The sequence below is a fragment of the Hippoglossus stenolepis genome, chromosome 14, assembly GCF_022539355.2.
Source record: "Hippoglossus stenolepis isolate QCI-W04-F060 chromosome 14, HSTE1.2, whole genome shotgun sequence".
Lineage (NCBI taxonomy): Eukaryota > Metazoa > Chordata > Actinopteri > Pleuronectiformes > Pleuronectidae > Hippoglossus > Hippoglossus stenolepis.
This window is the reverse complement of record NC_061496.1, coordinates 5,315,147-5,331,807: the sequence shown is the minus strand read 5'-3', so window position 1 is coordinate 5,331,807 and position 16,661 is coordinate 5,315,147. Positions and strand designations below refer to the sequence as shown.

The following is a 16,661-nucleotide window of genomic DNA, read 5'->3' as shown; positions in this document are numbered from 1 at the left end:
ACCGGTGAGCAGGCAGGCAGGTTGACAGGGCGGCAGACAAGCAGGCAAATATAGAAAGTAAGACACACACACAGAACACAGGTAAAAGGTACACGTGGTGCGAGGCTGATCGTAGAATGAGGTGCAGCTCGGGTGACAGCGGGGCTGATGAGAGCAGGTGTGAGGATGGGCGGGGCACTGAGGTGAATGGAAACCAGGAGAAAAGACGGAGGACTTCAGGTTGGGAGGAGGAGAAGTCGCGCTCAAAAGGTCACGACTCAGCGTGCCTTGCAATGAGCTACAGCTGTAATAAATCCCAGAAAGCACGGAGCAGTAATGAACTGCACTTTGTAAATAGATACTGCAGTGTTGGAAGTTAGCCTGGGCAGTTTTAAATCACTGCTGTGCTGCAGCTGAGGTGGCCGCTCCTCGATCTCTGCCAGCCGCCGCCTCCGACTCAGGAAACAGTTTCTAATTGAGTCATCGTGGAGGAAGACGTCGCTGCTGCCGGACACAGTCGACACCTGAGAGGAAGGAGACACAGAACATCTTCTGTAACAGACCAAATCCTGAACAGATGATACCGTGACAGCAGATTTACTCCGCTCTGACTCTTTGACATGCAGTTGGAGTGCAAGCGACGGTTTCACCAGAAAGAGTGAGACACAGATGGTGCCACAGATAGATGGGAAAGAAAATACTAATATCATCTGTGTCCTGAATACCATTTTGGGGGCTTTGATGCCTTAGTGAGAATTAATTGAAGAACATGGGCAGAGATAGATGAGGACATCGGATTTCAGCATTACACTTTGTTATAGGTCAAACTAACATCAGCTGTAATAGGAAGACCTAGTATTGGGAAGACTAGAGAATTACCTGTTTGGAATGGGCTGTTTGTTTGAGCTGTGGTGATGCTGGTTACTGCTTTATGAAACTGTAAAAGTGACCCATACAGTATTCGAGCCTCAACAAGTAAATAGTGGCTGCAGGACTCAGAACCCAGAGGCTGCACCTCCGCTGCTGCACAAAGAGCTGTTCACCTGTTTATTCAGAGTTCAGTGAAGCTCGTCTCAGAACCTGAACCTGAGAATCAGTTGTCGTTTCTGTTGCCGTGATCAACAACGTCACTTTGTTGAGTCCCAGCCACTGCTGCTGTATTCATATTAAACATATCACATATACAGATTGCACCAAATTCAACACTGCTCTTCCTCTGGCTCTTAACAATACAAGTAGATTCAACAGTTTCATCAGTTTCCTTTGCAACAGTCAAAGCTTCAAATCATTCAAGTCCTGACCCAAGGAAGTGAACTTACACGCAACAGCCTCACAAGTAGGATCACTTCAGAGGTCAACAGTTAGTGTGAGGAGGAGGAGGAGGAGGAGGAGGAGGAGGAGGAGGAGGAGGAGGAGGAGGTTCACCTGAGACCTGAGCGATGCTGATGGTGATACTAATGCTGTTTCCTGCAGCTTTGTTTTGGAAGTGAAATGTTTTCTTCTCACTCTACAACATCTTGCTCCTGAAGTAAAACACAATCCCTCTTCATCTCACCTCTTATTTCTCTTGACAAACATAGAATAGAAATTGCTGCATCTTTGATTTAAAAGAAAAATAGTCCAAAGTTCAGTTGCGTAAAGGAGCAGCTTTCCACACCATAACCTCCCAATCCCCACAGCAAAGCAAATCCCAGCTCTCATCATGACAGAAGCTAATACTGACTCACTCTGCCATGTTGTGTGTGGTGGCTGGTGCGATGTATGATAATGAAGATCTCAGGCTGTAGCCTCACATGTCTGATCAGCAGCCGGATCCATGGAGACCACAGCTCTGAGAACTCTCCATGTGCTGTACACCATCACGTGATGTCAGGGTATCGTTACGCTGTTACACAGGAAGTGAATTGACATTCATATTGAAAATATTCAGTTGATGCTAAATATTCACGGGTACCAGCCTCTCACACATGAAGATTTGATGATCATTGTTGTCTTATGTGATAACAAACTTAATATCTATAGGTTTTGGGCTGTTGATTAAATTAAACAATCAACTTGATTATGTTACCTGTTGCAGTTTAGATATTGGACATATTTTTCTCAATTTTCTGACAAAATCAATCAATCGATGACATAAGCAATGAATCGATTAATCAATTAATCAATAAAATAACAGTCTGATTAATTGATAATGAAAATGATCATTAGTTTTGGCTCTGGTTCAGTTTATATAAGAAAAAACAGTTTGTGTTTTTAATTTGGGGCTGATGCCAGTGAGATACTGGCGTGAGGTATTTCTGCTTAGTAGGTATTTATTAATCTGAAGGACAACATAGAGAAGCGTTTGCAGTATGATCCTGTTTTCCAAACAGCATCATGATGGAGTGAACATTTACAAAACATTATTCAGACATTAGAAAGTAACTTCCCTGCAGTGTTAAACGTATTCAAAGTGAATTTGAAACCAACCAATCAGGTGCAGCCCAACAACAGCAGCTTGAATGTTTCGGCTAACAGCTTGAACTGCATGCAGCATATTTTTCACATGCTCCCGGCTATTGTGCATAATTATGTGGCATTTTTCTGTGTTTGAGCTCAAACTGGATTTAACTACACAGCTGCTGCATGCTCTTGTTCCTACCACAGTATTGGATGTGAGAGTGGTTTGTGATCTGACGTGCAGTGCTGCTGTGTCTCTGTATGATCAGAAAGCTGCAAGAAACAACTCAGTGGTGACGAAGGTCCTGTTGAAAAGCTTCGTCATGTTCAGTCTGTGCAGCTCTGTCTCCACCAGTGCTCCGTCTGTCTGTGGACGCTGACCCCCCCCTGCTGGTGTCAGTTAATATCACATGTCTCGCTGCAGAAGGTGGAGCTGGAACATCCTTATAATTACTCTTTTATTGAACACGTCTTTCTTGCAAATGTCTATGTCTTGTTACATGTGTGCAGTTCCTTTTGTAAATGTGATCCTCCTGAATTCTGCTCGGCGTCGTCAGACATCAGTTTTTTACATTAAAATGCTGAGAAGAAATTTTTATGATGCATTAAGAGGAGTGGGAATTACACAACCTGAAAGAATGGAGGTAAACCTAAGTGTGAATGGCTTTTTATTTGTATTTAGTTTTCTTCATTTGCAGCCACACTCACTCTGAGTCAGACTGACCGGTCAGGATTAATATGTGGAGCAGACTGAGCACTTTCACTGGACGATAATTTGTGTATCAATTACACTAATTGAGAGGAGAAACGGTCCGACGCTCGATTTTTTTTACATTTCGCTGAAGTCGGCCCGACACAGAACGAGGATTCAAATAAACAAACAATTATCGGAGAAGTGAGATAATTCATGTGTTTAATAATGTGTTGTTCAATCACTTTTAGAGTCACGTCAAAAGGAAATGGAGGTAGACGAATAATCAGAGCTGGATATATATGCTGACTCAGAAGTTCCACACGTAAGGAATTGAGTGTAATGCAGTTCGTCAGCGGTTGACAGATAGTAAACGTACCAAGCGTGAGATATTAGTTGACGTTATTTCGCCGAATGAAACTTCGGGGATTTTAAACTCCCAACTCCTCAAACTCCCCCCCCACCCCCCACCCCAGGGAAGCTCTGTTCATTTGAGATGCCTCATTCTTCATGTCGTCATTTCTCTCTCTTGTCTTGAAACCACTCATCACCGCTCGTCCCTGCATTTTCATTTCTCAGCAGCTACCCCCCCACCCCCGGCTCTACCCCACCCTCCAGCACTGTGTTATTGCTGGCTTCATTTAGCGCTGCCATGCTAACAGCCTATTCTCCTTGTTCATCCTCTCCTCCCTGAGCCTGCAGCGGTAGCAGCACTTTACACGGGGAACACACACACACACACACACACACACACACACACACACACACACACACACACACACACACACTGGGCGGCTGCTACAGGCTTTCTGTCCAGCTCCCTCTTTAAGTCTTTGTGCTCTCCACATGGGTGCTGCTTTTATATGTGGCTCGTCTGTCCACCTCTCTCTCTCTTATCAGACTGGTTTGAGGCGAGTTGTGGTTTTTATTAGCTGACATGATAAAGACATGGACCTTATAGCCATAACCAGATAGGTGTGTGTGTGTGTGTGTGTGTGTGTGTGTGTGTGTGTGTGTGTGTGTGTGTGTGTGTGTGTGTGTGTGTGTGTGTGTGTGTGTGTCTGTGTGTAATACCAGCTGTAATTAGCCAGAAGCTGTAACTCATCTTATATAAAATATTCCTGGGTATTATGTGCATGTGCAAGAAGTATAAGTGTTATTTCTTTTCTACATCTAATTAAATGTAAATCAGAATAATGAATGATTAATGCAAATACCAATGACTGCACTGTAACACGATACTGCAGATATTGTAAATGGGCTTGCTTAACCTATTTAGCAAAGTTAACTTTGCTCATTTAACATATTTTTCTTTCAAGAACTTCTTACTTTTAAGTTATGTTTCATGTTTAAACCCCTGCTTGTCCACACAGGTGGTTTCTGTCGCTGATATAAGAGCCGTGGATGTAGATATGATGTAAATGGTTTTATTCTCACACACTCCTTCTAGCAATAAGGAGCATAAAGGTGTAATTTGTCTAATCAGTTAATTGATTCCCTGAAAATTTAACCTGCAACCACCAAAGTCGTCGATTTGTTGATTAAGTTTTTGTGATTGCGTTTGTTTAAAAGTGAACATTTTGGGGGGTTTTGTTTAAATAACTTTAAATTTTAGGTTTTAAATATTATGAAAGACTTTTAAGTATCACAACAAACACATTATGATGATTCTCGATTACTCAAAAATATTGAGTAATATTTGAGTACATTAGCCAAAAGGCTAATGTTTGAGGCATTCATACGTTGGAGACTTGAGGATGCACACACACACACACACACACACACACACACACACACACACACACACACACACACACACACACACACACACAGTCTCACAAGGAAGTAGGCCAACACATAGAGACACCCACACCCACAAAATCACAGCAGGCATTTTATAGACTGTATTTCAGCTGACCCGGCCTGTGATGCTTTAAAAGAACAAGACAAAGGTTGATGGAAGGGACTCGCCTCCACCAATCACAGCTCTCCATACTTCGTACACACACACACACACACACACACACACACACACACACACACACACACACACACACACACACACACACACACACACACACACACACACACACACATGCACACACCACTGAGCTCTGAGCACTGTATCACTGTCCCCTGGTTGCCTATCGATTAGTCATGCCTGGCTGCTGTCATGTGCAGGAGTCCAGGGAAGTCCCTAATTGGTTAGTCCGGGAAAGAGAGAGAGGGAGAGCTGGAGAGAGGGAGAGAGAGTGAGAGAGAGGGAGAGGGAGAGGGAGAGAGAGAGAGTGAGTGGGGGGAGGCAGCATAGAAAGATGAGAGAGGCGGAGGAAGACAATTGTCCACGGTGATCTGTCCTAATATTAAATCAGCAGAAAGATTAAACAAGACGAGATGACGGAAGAAAGACAAAAAAAAGCAAACTTAACCGTGACTTTGACGTCCTCTGAATCTTTGACGGGAACAAAGTCACACACCGGAATCTAATCAGACTTCAGGTACGGTTTTACTGTCTCTACTTTTCGTTGGGATGACGTGAATCAAACTACGACAGAGCGACCGACACTTCGGCTTCAAAGCCACGACAACATCAGTGGACTTTACGAGTTACTCCGGGAGACTGACCTCTGGATTGGAGCATAATCGCGGAATGGGAATCTTCCCCTGGAGTGTATGAACTGACCGGCGTCTTCAGAAACAGAGCAGTCCGGAGGATCAACTGTCCAAGTCGTCCTTCTACTTTGTCTTGGTCCCAAACCTTTACTGAGTTGTTGAGAGGGTCCATATGCTCCTGATGGGAAGAAACTGAGAAGAGGAGTTTTAAGAATTGCACTAAAGGAGGATGCTTTCCTTTTCAAGACTAGCAAATGCCCTAATCCATATGGAGACGAAATGGAAACACTGCCAGAAAGGAGGGATTGTATTTTAAGTTTCTGATTGTGCGGTGATCTTAACGCGCTGATATAAGGCAAAGAGAGGGCGAGCACCATCTTTGTCCTGGACACAAGAGCATCGGCGGTTCTGGAGAGGCATGACCTACATTATTCGGACACGAGTGATTCAGAGGAGCTACTCGCTTTTGTCATCTCTGTAAAGGAGACAATGTGGTGAGAGCACGATAGAAAGATAAAGAAGACAGGAGGGTTGCGGTGTGAATTTTTCTAAATCTCTGTAGCCATGACTACTTATTTCCACAGCCATGAGTTCTGCTGTAGCCCCAAGAAGCACAGCGGTGGCTCCACCAAAGGCAAATCTGGCAAAGGAAAGGGCAAATCGGGCAAGAATGTTTCGCATTCGAAGCAAAACCAGAATTTACTGCAAATACAGACGCCCAATCACCATCTGCAGCCGTCGCCGCTCCACTCGCCGAACCACGGTTGCCATTCACCAAAACACCTGCTTCTTTCTCCTTCCCCAAGCTACTACCACATAGCACCAACATCTTCAAGTCACCAACTGGCGCCACCATCGCCAACGTACCAGCTGGCTCCGCAGTCGCCAAATCACCTACTGCACTCGCCGAGCCACCACCAGCTTCACCTATCGCAGAGTCATCAGCAGCTGCATCATCACTGTCAGAACCAGCAACAGAACCATAATCCGGCCTCACCCAGTCACCTGCTCCCCTCGCCATCGACGCATCAACTCTACCACCATCCACCGCGGCCGATGCAGCTCCATTCCCCCAGTAGCCACTCGTTGTTCCAGCAGTATCAACCGCACCACCACTACCCTTCACCTCTTCCTCACGCCTCCCAGTCGCTGTCCATCCACCCTTTTCACTCCCCTCAGCTCCCCCTGTGTGCGGGGCTGGGCGGATACGGGTGGAGCACATTGCCGACCAATCTGGTCACCAGGGGCTCACGAGGAAAGTTCCCCAACCTGAGGGACAGCGTGAAGAAGAGTCCCACGAAGAGCAAATGCAAGGGCAAGGCTGGGAGCCGTCCTTGGCCCAATGACACGTATATCTGGACGGCACACTCAATGGAGCCTCCACCCCATGTGCCGCTCATACACCTTCCACATATACAGGCCCGTGTGCAGGTAGGTTTGATGGGCTAGGGTTAGAAGATAGGGTGTTTTAGGCCCTGGATCCTAGTAAAAAAGAAAGTATCTCATGCAATCAGAAACTTTTAAAACTTGGGAGTTCTGCTCACTATAAAGTATGAAATAGTTTTAGTTAAAAAGCCTGTACATTTTGTGCTTACAAGAGATGCCTGATTAAGGTCATTTTTTAATAATGTGATGAAAGAATTCCTGGATCCTCCCCTTTTGTCCAGATTATGCCAAAATTGGCATAACCCTAACCCTAACCCAGGGGGCGAAAACATAACCTCCGCTGTGAGAGTTATTGTTAACATATGAAGTAAAATATAAATAGGTGTCTGGTTGTCAACATTATGTTCTTCTTACGTTTTTGCGTAGTTACAGTTAATTGCACTGGGGAGCAAACAATGACTCTATTGTTTTTGAGTGAGGCTAACTTAAAGCGATCAGGTAGCTGCGACAGAAGCAATGGCGTTGCGACACCAGTGGGAGGCAGCAATGCATGAAACTGGGCCTAGTCTTCCAGAGAGAAGAAAAGGAAGAAGAGAAGCCATTTTGTCTTATTTACCAATGAAATGCGAAAAGGGAAATAATAATACGTTTTTCAAATAAACTTTGAATAACAATATCAGGAGGCATCACTTATTATCTCGTCAGATTGGTTGTATATCCCATTAATGTTCAAAGTGCTGCTGGAATCAATATGTGGTGAGACACATTCGACAACTGGTGACATCAGTGGCCATCAAACACACGATATGACCCCGTGATGGTGACTTCACATCGTACACCAGCTCCCGTACGCACACATAAGTGGGCGTGGGTGTTTCAGACGTGGAAGGTCACTGCTGTAATGTCACTATTATCTTTGTCAAATTGCCCTTTTTCAGTGAAGCTCTGACATCCTGGAGTGCGTCACTGCTTTCTCTATTGAACTCGAAATTGAAATAGAGCTGTCATTGAAATAATGGTGTGTGTGTGGGTGTGTGTGTGTGTGTGTGTGTGTGTGTGTGTGTGTGTGTTGACCCCGTTTGTCTCTGAGCGACGCTGAGAGTAATTCTGGGAAATCCAGGAAACTAACAGACCGAGGGGATTGTGAGAAAGTGGGAGGTTTACCAGAAGAACTCAGGGCATAATAAAGTTTGTCACATTTGATTGAACTCAGCAGGATGATGATAACGGCAGTGTAACAGTGGTTATGGTCACTTTCATGTTCCCCGGTGATATAATCCGGAGAGCGGAGGCATCCATGTGTGACAGGACCTGTGTGTTGTATAAACTCCTGTTGGATGTTGTGGTTGTAGTTTTTCTTGTGGCTCACAGATAGTAGGTTATAGTCTGGTTAGCGTGATTAGCGTGATTAGCATGGCCGTTCTGATTAGATTAGAGTCACGCTTCATCTGCTCATTAGTCAAATAGGTTCTTGACTTCTTTTTCTGCTTTGGGCTTCATACTCTATATCATACTGCCTGTTTTAAGTGTGTGCGTGTCAGAATGTAGCTCAGTGCACTGACTGATTATTTAACTGCTGCTGTGCATCGTCACAAGTTTTAGGATTCTTCATTTCTGTTTATACAATCCTGGCTAATTAGCTAATTGATAATTGTATAATAATGATGTTGGTTAAGAGGTTGAACACGGCACCCTGCGATGGGGGATCATTTCCGTGTCTGCACACAAACACACACTCGCACCAACACACAGGTTTGGCAGAGCTCTACTTATTACCTCCACATAGGAGGTTATGTTTTCACCCCTGTCAGTTGTTTGCTTGATTACACAAAAACTACAGGACTGATTTCCACAAACGTTAATAGAAGGATGCAGTATATTGAAGATAGGATGTTTTTCTACATTTTCATTAATAATTAATTTGTATTAATGAAGCATATTAAGGGGACTGATGTTTATGAGTTTGTGCATTTTGGTGTGGATCCAAATAGAAGTTCAGATCTAATGAATTTAAATCTGGGGACCTTGACGGAGGTGTGCAGTCTACTGAATGCAATTCTACAGTTTGCTTAGACTTCCATTGACTGTGGACAGCCTGACCAAAACCTAATTGGCATAATTTACATCGTACTTACTTACTCTTAACCAGGACCTCAGAAATTATGTTTTACTTCATTAAGACTTCATCTGGTCCCCATGAGGTCTATTGGTCCTGAGAAGGTCAAGGTTTATGCTGGAAAAGGTCGTAAAGAGACACAATCACACAATCACACACACACACAGTCCAATACTTTACTGTTTCTTTATCCGTCCCACATACTGTAGCATGGCAACTGGCTATAAATCACTTGTTTGTTTCTGTGTCTCTTTGCCTGATGAGACAAACAGGGATAGTCTGGATCTGTTTCTAAGCTGTGCCGAGCTGGACTGAACCAGGCCATAATGCCCCAATAACGACACGGCTGGTGGAACAGCATTTATGTAACAACTGACAATCACTTCCGTAGAGGAATAAAACACTGTCTGGATATAGAAGCTGAGTGCGTGTGTGAGTGTGTGTGTGCTTGTTTGTTTATATCTGTACACATTTGTACTTCTGGCCTTCCATGTAACACAGCCACACACACACACACACACACACACACACACACACACACACACACACACACACACACACACACACACACACACACACACACACACACACATACTGATGTTACATAAGCGTGCAGTCTGACAAGGCGTGTCAATGGAATCACCGGCTGAATGACCGACTGGATTTGTCGCTCTGTGAATGACACACACGCACACGCACACACACACACACACACACGCACACACACACACACACCACACACGCACACACATATATACTCACACACGCTGCCATCACAATCGTGAAGGTGTTAATATGTTTCGCTGACATCAGCTGAGATGACTCAGTCACTTTTCTGGAGAAACCAGAGAAATAAGAAACCTGCAGACGTCACTGAGTATCAACATCTGTAGACATATTTCATCAAGATATTTAACTCACCTGGTAGTGCAGCTACTTCTATATTTAGATTTTTTGTAAGAAAAAAAAAGGTAAATGCATAGATGCTTAATAAAAAGCTCAATTGTACAGTGATCATTTTTTACCCTTCTCTTTTCAAGTATCTATTCCTTTCATTCAAATACACACACACACACACACACACACACACACACACACACACACACACACACACACGGATCCTAGCAGCTGCATCTGTCAGGACGTCCTTTTTCTGTCTCCTCAATGTCTATCATCTCTTTCCTCCACGTCTGTTCTCACTTTTCTTTTCATTTCTCTCTTTTTTTACTTGCGTCTGTGCAATTGTGTGTGTGTGTGTGTTGTGTGTGTGTGCTGTGCGTGCACCCTCTGCTCCTCATCACTGTTGTTGTTGAGCAGACACATCTGACTCCTCCCACCCTACCTATAATCCCCTCTGATCCCGCAGGCCCCCCCACGGCCCCACCCCCTTTCTGCTCCCTTGTGGGATCAAGCGTCCAGCCAGTTTGACTGACAGACAGTTGGACATGTGGTGGAGAGAGAGAGACACATGGAGTGAGATAATATATGTGTGTGCGAGAGGGAGAAAGAAGATAAAGGAGTGGAAAGGGGGGTGAGAGAGGTCCAGATTAGTGTTGAGCGATAGATGCTGATGCTGCTGCTGCTGCTCTGTTCCGTACTGACGCCGTGAACTCGGGGTGGACTCGGGGTGGACTGTCCATTTGCCTTGTTTCCTAGTTGGTTGAACTTTTTTTTTTACAGCTGCAGAAGACAAGTGAAGCTGCAGGTTGTCTCACCTGCACCGACTCCCTCATTGATGGTTTGTTGATTAGAGCTGCAGACGCCGAGAGGGCGAGTGTTAAATACCATCAGAGGACACAGGGAGGCAGCAGGTGAAAGGATGGAGTGATAAGAATTGGGGCTGATATACTCCTCTTGGAGTCACAGGGAGGAAAAAGACACCTTGTGGCTATTTATGTGATTTAGTGTGAGGTTTGTCATTGACCGTGGTTGCGTGGGAAGGAAGAGGAAAGATGATGTCAGTTGACCCCTGTTAGCTGGAGGAGGAGGAGGAGGAGGAGGAGGAGGAGGGGACAAGGGAGGAGACGAAGAACCACTTGGAGGAAAGTTTGGATTTATTCAAAAAGTATGATGGATCTGGGAAGTCAGTTGAATTCAAGCCCCTGGATGCAGCAGACATAGAATTAGGATAATGTCGTCAACTATCATGTCCTAATCAGCATTCAGAGTACAATCTGAAACTCAAACGCTGCTGTCATGTAGTACTTTGTGGTGCCGTAGTGAAATGCTGAGTGTACTCGATGGGCAGAGCAGTACTTTAAAGTGTGGTTGTCGGTGTAGTACATTAGTATAAGGGCTGTGCAGTATGTCATGCGGTGTATGCAGTCGCTCCAGGGTGGTAATCTGTAGCAGAGGTTCTCAACATGATGTATCAAAACATGAGACGAGTAAGTGTGTCTGTGTGTGTGTGTGTGTGTGTGTGTGTGTGTGTGTGTGTGTGTGTGTGTGTGTGTGTGTGTGTGTGTGTGTGTGTGTGTGTGTGTGTGTGTGTGTACGTCTCTGTTTCCATGATATTAAAATGACTGACACCTCTGTTCTCTCTTGCAGGCCAACCCCCCTCCGGTGGTGGTCAACGCAGACAGCGTCGACACGCCCCCATACGTGAGTCCCGGCTCTAACATAATGACAGTGATACTAAATTCACACCTCAACTCCAAAGTCAAGTGAAGATAAAACACACAGATGATTAAATCACACGGCTGGAGGTGACTTTAGGTTTGTAGTGTAGCTGAATATGCAAAATTCATCATATTTATAGCCTGACTGATTTATTGGTTGGCTGATTAAAATCAACGTTTATGTTTGAAAACTTTTACTTTACAGAACAAGCGATGTAGAAAAGATGTACTGTTTGTAGAAAAGGTTTAATTTCATTTTTCAAGTTTTATATATTTGGTCGTATTTTCTTTTTATTTATAGTTATATATAATGAAGTTTATGGTTCAACTGTAAAATATCAAACTACATTTCTTTGTCACAAGAGTTTGATAATCCCATCTAAGGAATAATTTACAACTTTCTGATATCGATATCGGCATCTGTCAACAAAATCCATATCAGTTAAGCTCTAATCAGAATGAATTGAGATTAAATGGCCATTTAAAATTGAACTAATGCTCTTTGTGGTGAAGACCTTCGGTGTAGGGATTTCTTGTTTGTAAGTAATCACCAAAAATTTACTGTGAAAATGATTAATTTTCATTTATTAAGCAAAAACGCGGAACGTTTGCTGCTTTCATTTCAAATCAGAAAAAATGTATCAATTATCTTTGGGTTTTAGACAGATGAAAAACAAAAGTAATAGTGACACTCATTAACTGATTAATGAAAAAAACTACTTACAGATTTATTAATGGCAAAAAACATAAAACATGCAAACATAAAATATACTTAGTTTTAGTCCCATAAATTATCAGAATTACCCACTGACTGAATATCCATCAATATACTTTTCAGTGTCTTTAAATTATTTTACTGACAATCCATTTATTTATAATCTCATCCCAAGTTTATATATGTAACTGTACATTTTTGTGAATATTTACTTCACATATTGTTTGTCATTGCCAGCCATTAAAAAGTTATAAAACTTGCTAAACTTTTCGGAGCTTCCACTGAAAACTTGCTGTGATATTAATTTGTGCACAGTGACGATCGTACCCTCCTGGTTTTAGACTGAAAGCTCAGTCCGGAATTAGATGGAGATGCAGATGTCATTTTTACTGGTTGCCAGCTGCCACAGAGAATCCGTGTCGCTTGTTGTCGTTAGATAAGTTTATTATGTAATTACCACAGAACGAGTCCCTGCTGAACTGCCGGGAATAAAACATCGAGAAAAAAGATCTCACTTCATATTTCACTGATGTGATCATCAACAAGAAATGGGAATAAACCCCGACGCCATAAAAGTCAATGGAGTTTCTTTAGCAGACAACTTTTAGAGCAGATGCTTCCTTTAAGAAACTTTTATATAACTTCTTACATATTATTTTATAACTTTGATATCCTCAAAACTCTAGAATTAATCAACAGTTACATTACAGCCGATAATTGTACTATATTACAATAATGTTTACAGGAATCTGACATTTGCAGTACTAGTAAACCATTGGCCTCAGCTTTGACCAGGATAAACTTTATTTCCTTACAGAAAACCAGTGACTACAACCAAATCTGGTCTCGTCTACATATGTCCCTGAATGTGTGTGTGTGCTGGATAATAGTTGACAGGACATGGTGGCTGATGGGAGATTGTTTGAAATGACAGGAATTCAAATTCTAAACTAATCTGACTGCACAGACACAGATTACAGCCAAGGGGATTACATTGGGCCATTGGGATGCCACTCGACCACTCTGGGTTTTTGTGTGCGTGTGTGTGTCTGTGTCTGTGTGTGTGTGTCTGTGTGTGTCCGTCTGCAGCTATAGCAGGAAGAACATCATCCCCCAGTTTAAACCTAGTGGGACACAGAATATATAATATTCTGCCCAGATCAGATTTAACTCTGTGTGCTTCTCACTCAGTCAGACAACGTTAGGTTATTTTATAGTACGAACCGTCCTGGCCGAGCTCTGTGATTGGCCCACGAGCAACTCATCAGGGATGATCTTAACTATGACATCACAGATACGTCATCATTAAGTACGTATTATCAGATTAATCTGTGGGATTCATGCGTCATTCATAAATAATATTTTAAAAAACCACTAAATTCACTTTTCTATCTTACGTATTACGAGTTAATCGATGATCAGATAATCAGCTGACACGTTATGTTAGAATAATGAAGGCTGACATCGACTGGTACTGAATACGAGCACTTTGGTCAATCTTTATAAACAGTGTCCGAAACCCAAAGATGTTTAATTTACTATATTTAAATTATAGCATTTTACAAACTGAAATCATACAAATTTGGCCTTTGAGCTTAAAAATCAACTCAATTGATCAATTATCAAAAATAGTTGCCGATCAATTTTCTTTTGTTCAACTTTATTTCATTCATGTCCACAGCCTGAAGTTTCTAATTCTGTCGTCTTCTTTCTCCTCCTCCTCTCCAACAGGTCAATGGAACAGAAGCAGACTATGAGTACGAGGAAATCACGCTGGAGCGGGTAAATACTGACAACACACCAACAACATGCGTGTCATCACACACACACACACACACACACACACACACACTCTAAAAGTCACCTCAGTCACATCAGTCCCTCGGTGACCGAACCTCCATCTGTTCAGTCTGACCTCCTCCCTGAACTCTCCTCCATAATCATCATTTCAAAAAACATCATCAGAGCTGCAGGGGCAGAAATGTGCCTGCCTGTCTTTTAAACAGGGAATCATAGGAATATATATATTCTTGCAGTATATTTGCATTACACTGCAGTATTTAGAAAATTCACAATTAAACCCAAATTCTGTTGAGAAATATCTTTAAAGGGCCAATAAGCATTTTCTTATTGATTGTCATCACCTCCTGTGAGCTTCAAAATAAAGTAGGTGTTTTGACTGGGTGTGATTCTGTTTCCAAATTAAAATGTATTAAAATGATGTAAAATATATGTAAATAATGTAAATGTATTTAAGTAATAATATATAAATTATGGTTTGATGGAGTCCAGCGGTGAAAATTCACTAAATATGTTTATTTCTATTTCTGTATTAAATAGAGGAACATTTTTGGACCAATGCTGTTCCTGGTATTAGGGAGTCACAATTTCAGATACTAATATATCGGCCAATTTATAAATTTTAAAATTTGGCAATGATTCCTAAGATGTAGTTTTTAAACCTCTATGACAAAGAAATGTAACTGAGGCTTGAAATTTTACAGTTTAACCATAAACTTTATTTGAAATAACTATAAATAAAAAAACAAATACAACAAAATATATTGAACTCTAACTTATATTCAATGTAAAATGTAAACATAAATGTTCTAAAATGAAAAATCACATCTGCAAACATTAACGCAGAAACCACGGTTGAAAGGCTCAAACCGGCCGATATTATCTCTCAATCTGGTACTTAAGTACTATTTTTAGTTTCTTGAATTTTATCCTAAATTGCTTTACGTAAGAATAGTAAGTGAATATGATATAATACATTTTACTGCACTGCATTTTCATGGCAGCTGCAGACACTGTAATGACTTAAGTCGTGTTTTTATGAAACAAATGCACATGAATTAAGTTTATTTATTATTTTTTGGGGATGACACATTTGGGACCGGAACACATTCGACCTCACAGGATGAGAAAAACTTATTTTCTTTTATACATTTCTGCAAAACAAATATAATCTTTTGCACGTACAGCATAAAGTAGATGTATAAAGGCAGAGAGATAAAACTCCCTCTTCTCCCTCCCTCTCATCTTTCTGTTCTTTCCTTCACGCAGTCCCATCACTGGTCCGACTCCGCTGACCCTCTTTCCCCGTCCTCTCTCATCCCTCCTTCCCCACCTCCCTCTCCCGATCCTCTTCCCCCTCCTCTCTCATTATATTCCCCTCTCCTCTCGCCCCGAGGCTGTCTCTCCGCCCGTCTCCCTCTCTCACTCTATTCTCCTGTGACCTGGTTCTGTCTGCTTGACTGGATCTGCTTTAAAGACACTATGGACGTACACGCAAACACAGGCACAGACATTACACACACATTTAAAGCCTTATACCCGGTGACAGAGCACGAGAGAGCGAGAGGAAACGTGGACAGAGTCATGGCTGCCGTCAGGAGGCCTGTTCAATGTATGGAGCTGATCTTATTATATACCTGGAGAGCGTCATGCTTATTACATGAAGAGAAAAGCTGGTTGATATTAAAAAGTAGTTTGGACATGAACAACCTGGAGGAGATGCTTCCCTCTGATTTGTTTGTACACAGTATTTTAAATGTAGTTTGGTGATGTGGCGATGATTTGTGAGATTTTGGCAACAGGAGCTGTTAATCCCGAGGAAAGATTATAACGGCGTCGTTTTCATTTTTGTTGTGTAACTAGTGTGTCTGGGTGGGATTTACATCATTTATATGCAACTTTGTTTATTGCTAAAAAAGGCAGAATGTTAAACAATTTGTTTGCTTTAGATTAAGATTAATAAGAAACTATGATATTGTCATAAATCATTAAGTCTTCTTTCTCCAGAAATGATCTTTTGAAACTAGTCTTGACAATCAGATGTTTGTTTTTCTTTAATAAAACTCACTCTCTCTCTGTCTCTGTGTGTGTGTGTGTGTGTGTGTGTGTGTGTGTGTGTGTGTGTGTGTGTGCAGGGTAACTCAGGCCTCGGGTTCAGTATCGCAGGAGGGACCGATAACCCCCACATCGGAGAAGACCCCTCCATCTTCATCACCAAGATTATACCTGGAGGGGCCGCAGCTCAGAATGGACGACTCAGGTATAATCACACATTATTTCCCCGGAGACGCATCTCATTCCAAA

General features: G+C 42.4%; 1 protein-coding gene across 6 annotated transcripts in view; it reads left to right on the top strand.

Moving 5' to 3' along the window:
• The window catches only part of LOC118121252 (discs large homolog 1-like protein), a 99,860-nt gene that overhangs the window by 48,079 nt on the left and 35,120 nt on the right, over positions 1 to 16,661 (top strand). For 4 of the 6 annotated variants that reach the window (XM_047342965.1, XM_047342964.1, XM_047342968.1 and 1 more), the window contains 3 exons: positions 11,772 to 11,825; positions 14,289 to 14,339; positions 16,493 to 16,617. In XM_047342965.1, coding sequence (XP_047198921.1) covers positions 11,772 to 11,825; positions 14,289 to 14,339; positions 16,493 to 16,617 — 230 coding nt within the window. Of the gene's footprint in view, positions 1 to 10,677; positions 10,963 to 11,240; positions 11,612 to 11,771; positions 11,826 to 14,288; positions 14,340 to 16,492; positions 16,618 to 16,661 lie in introns of those variants that run through there. The other 2 variants (XM_047342970.1, XM_047342969.1) reach the window with 2 other exon arrangements.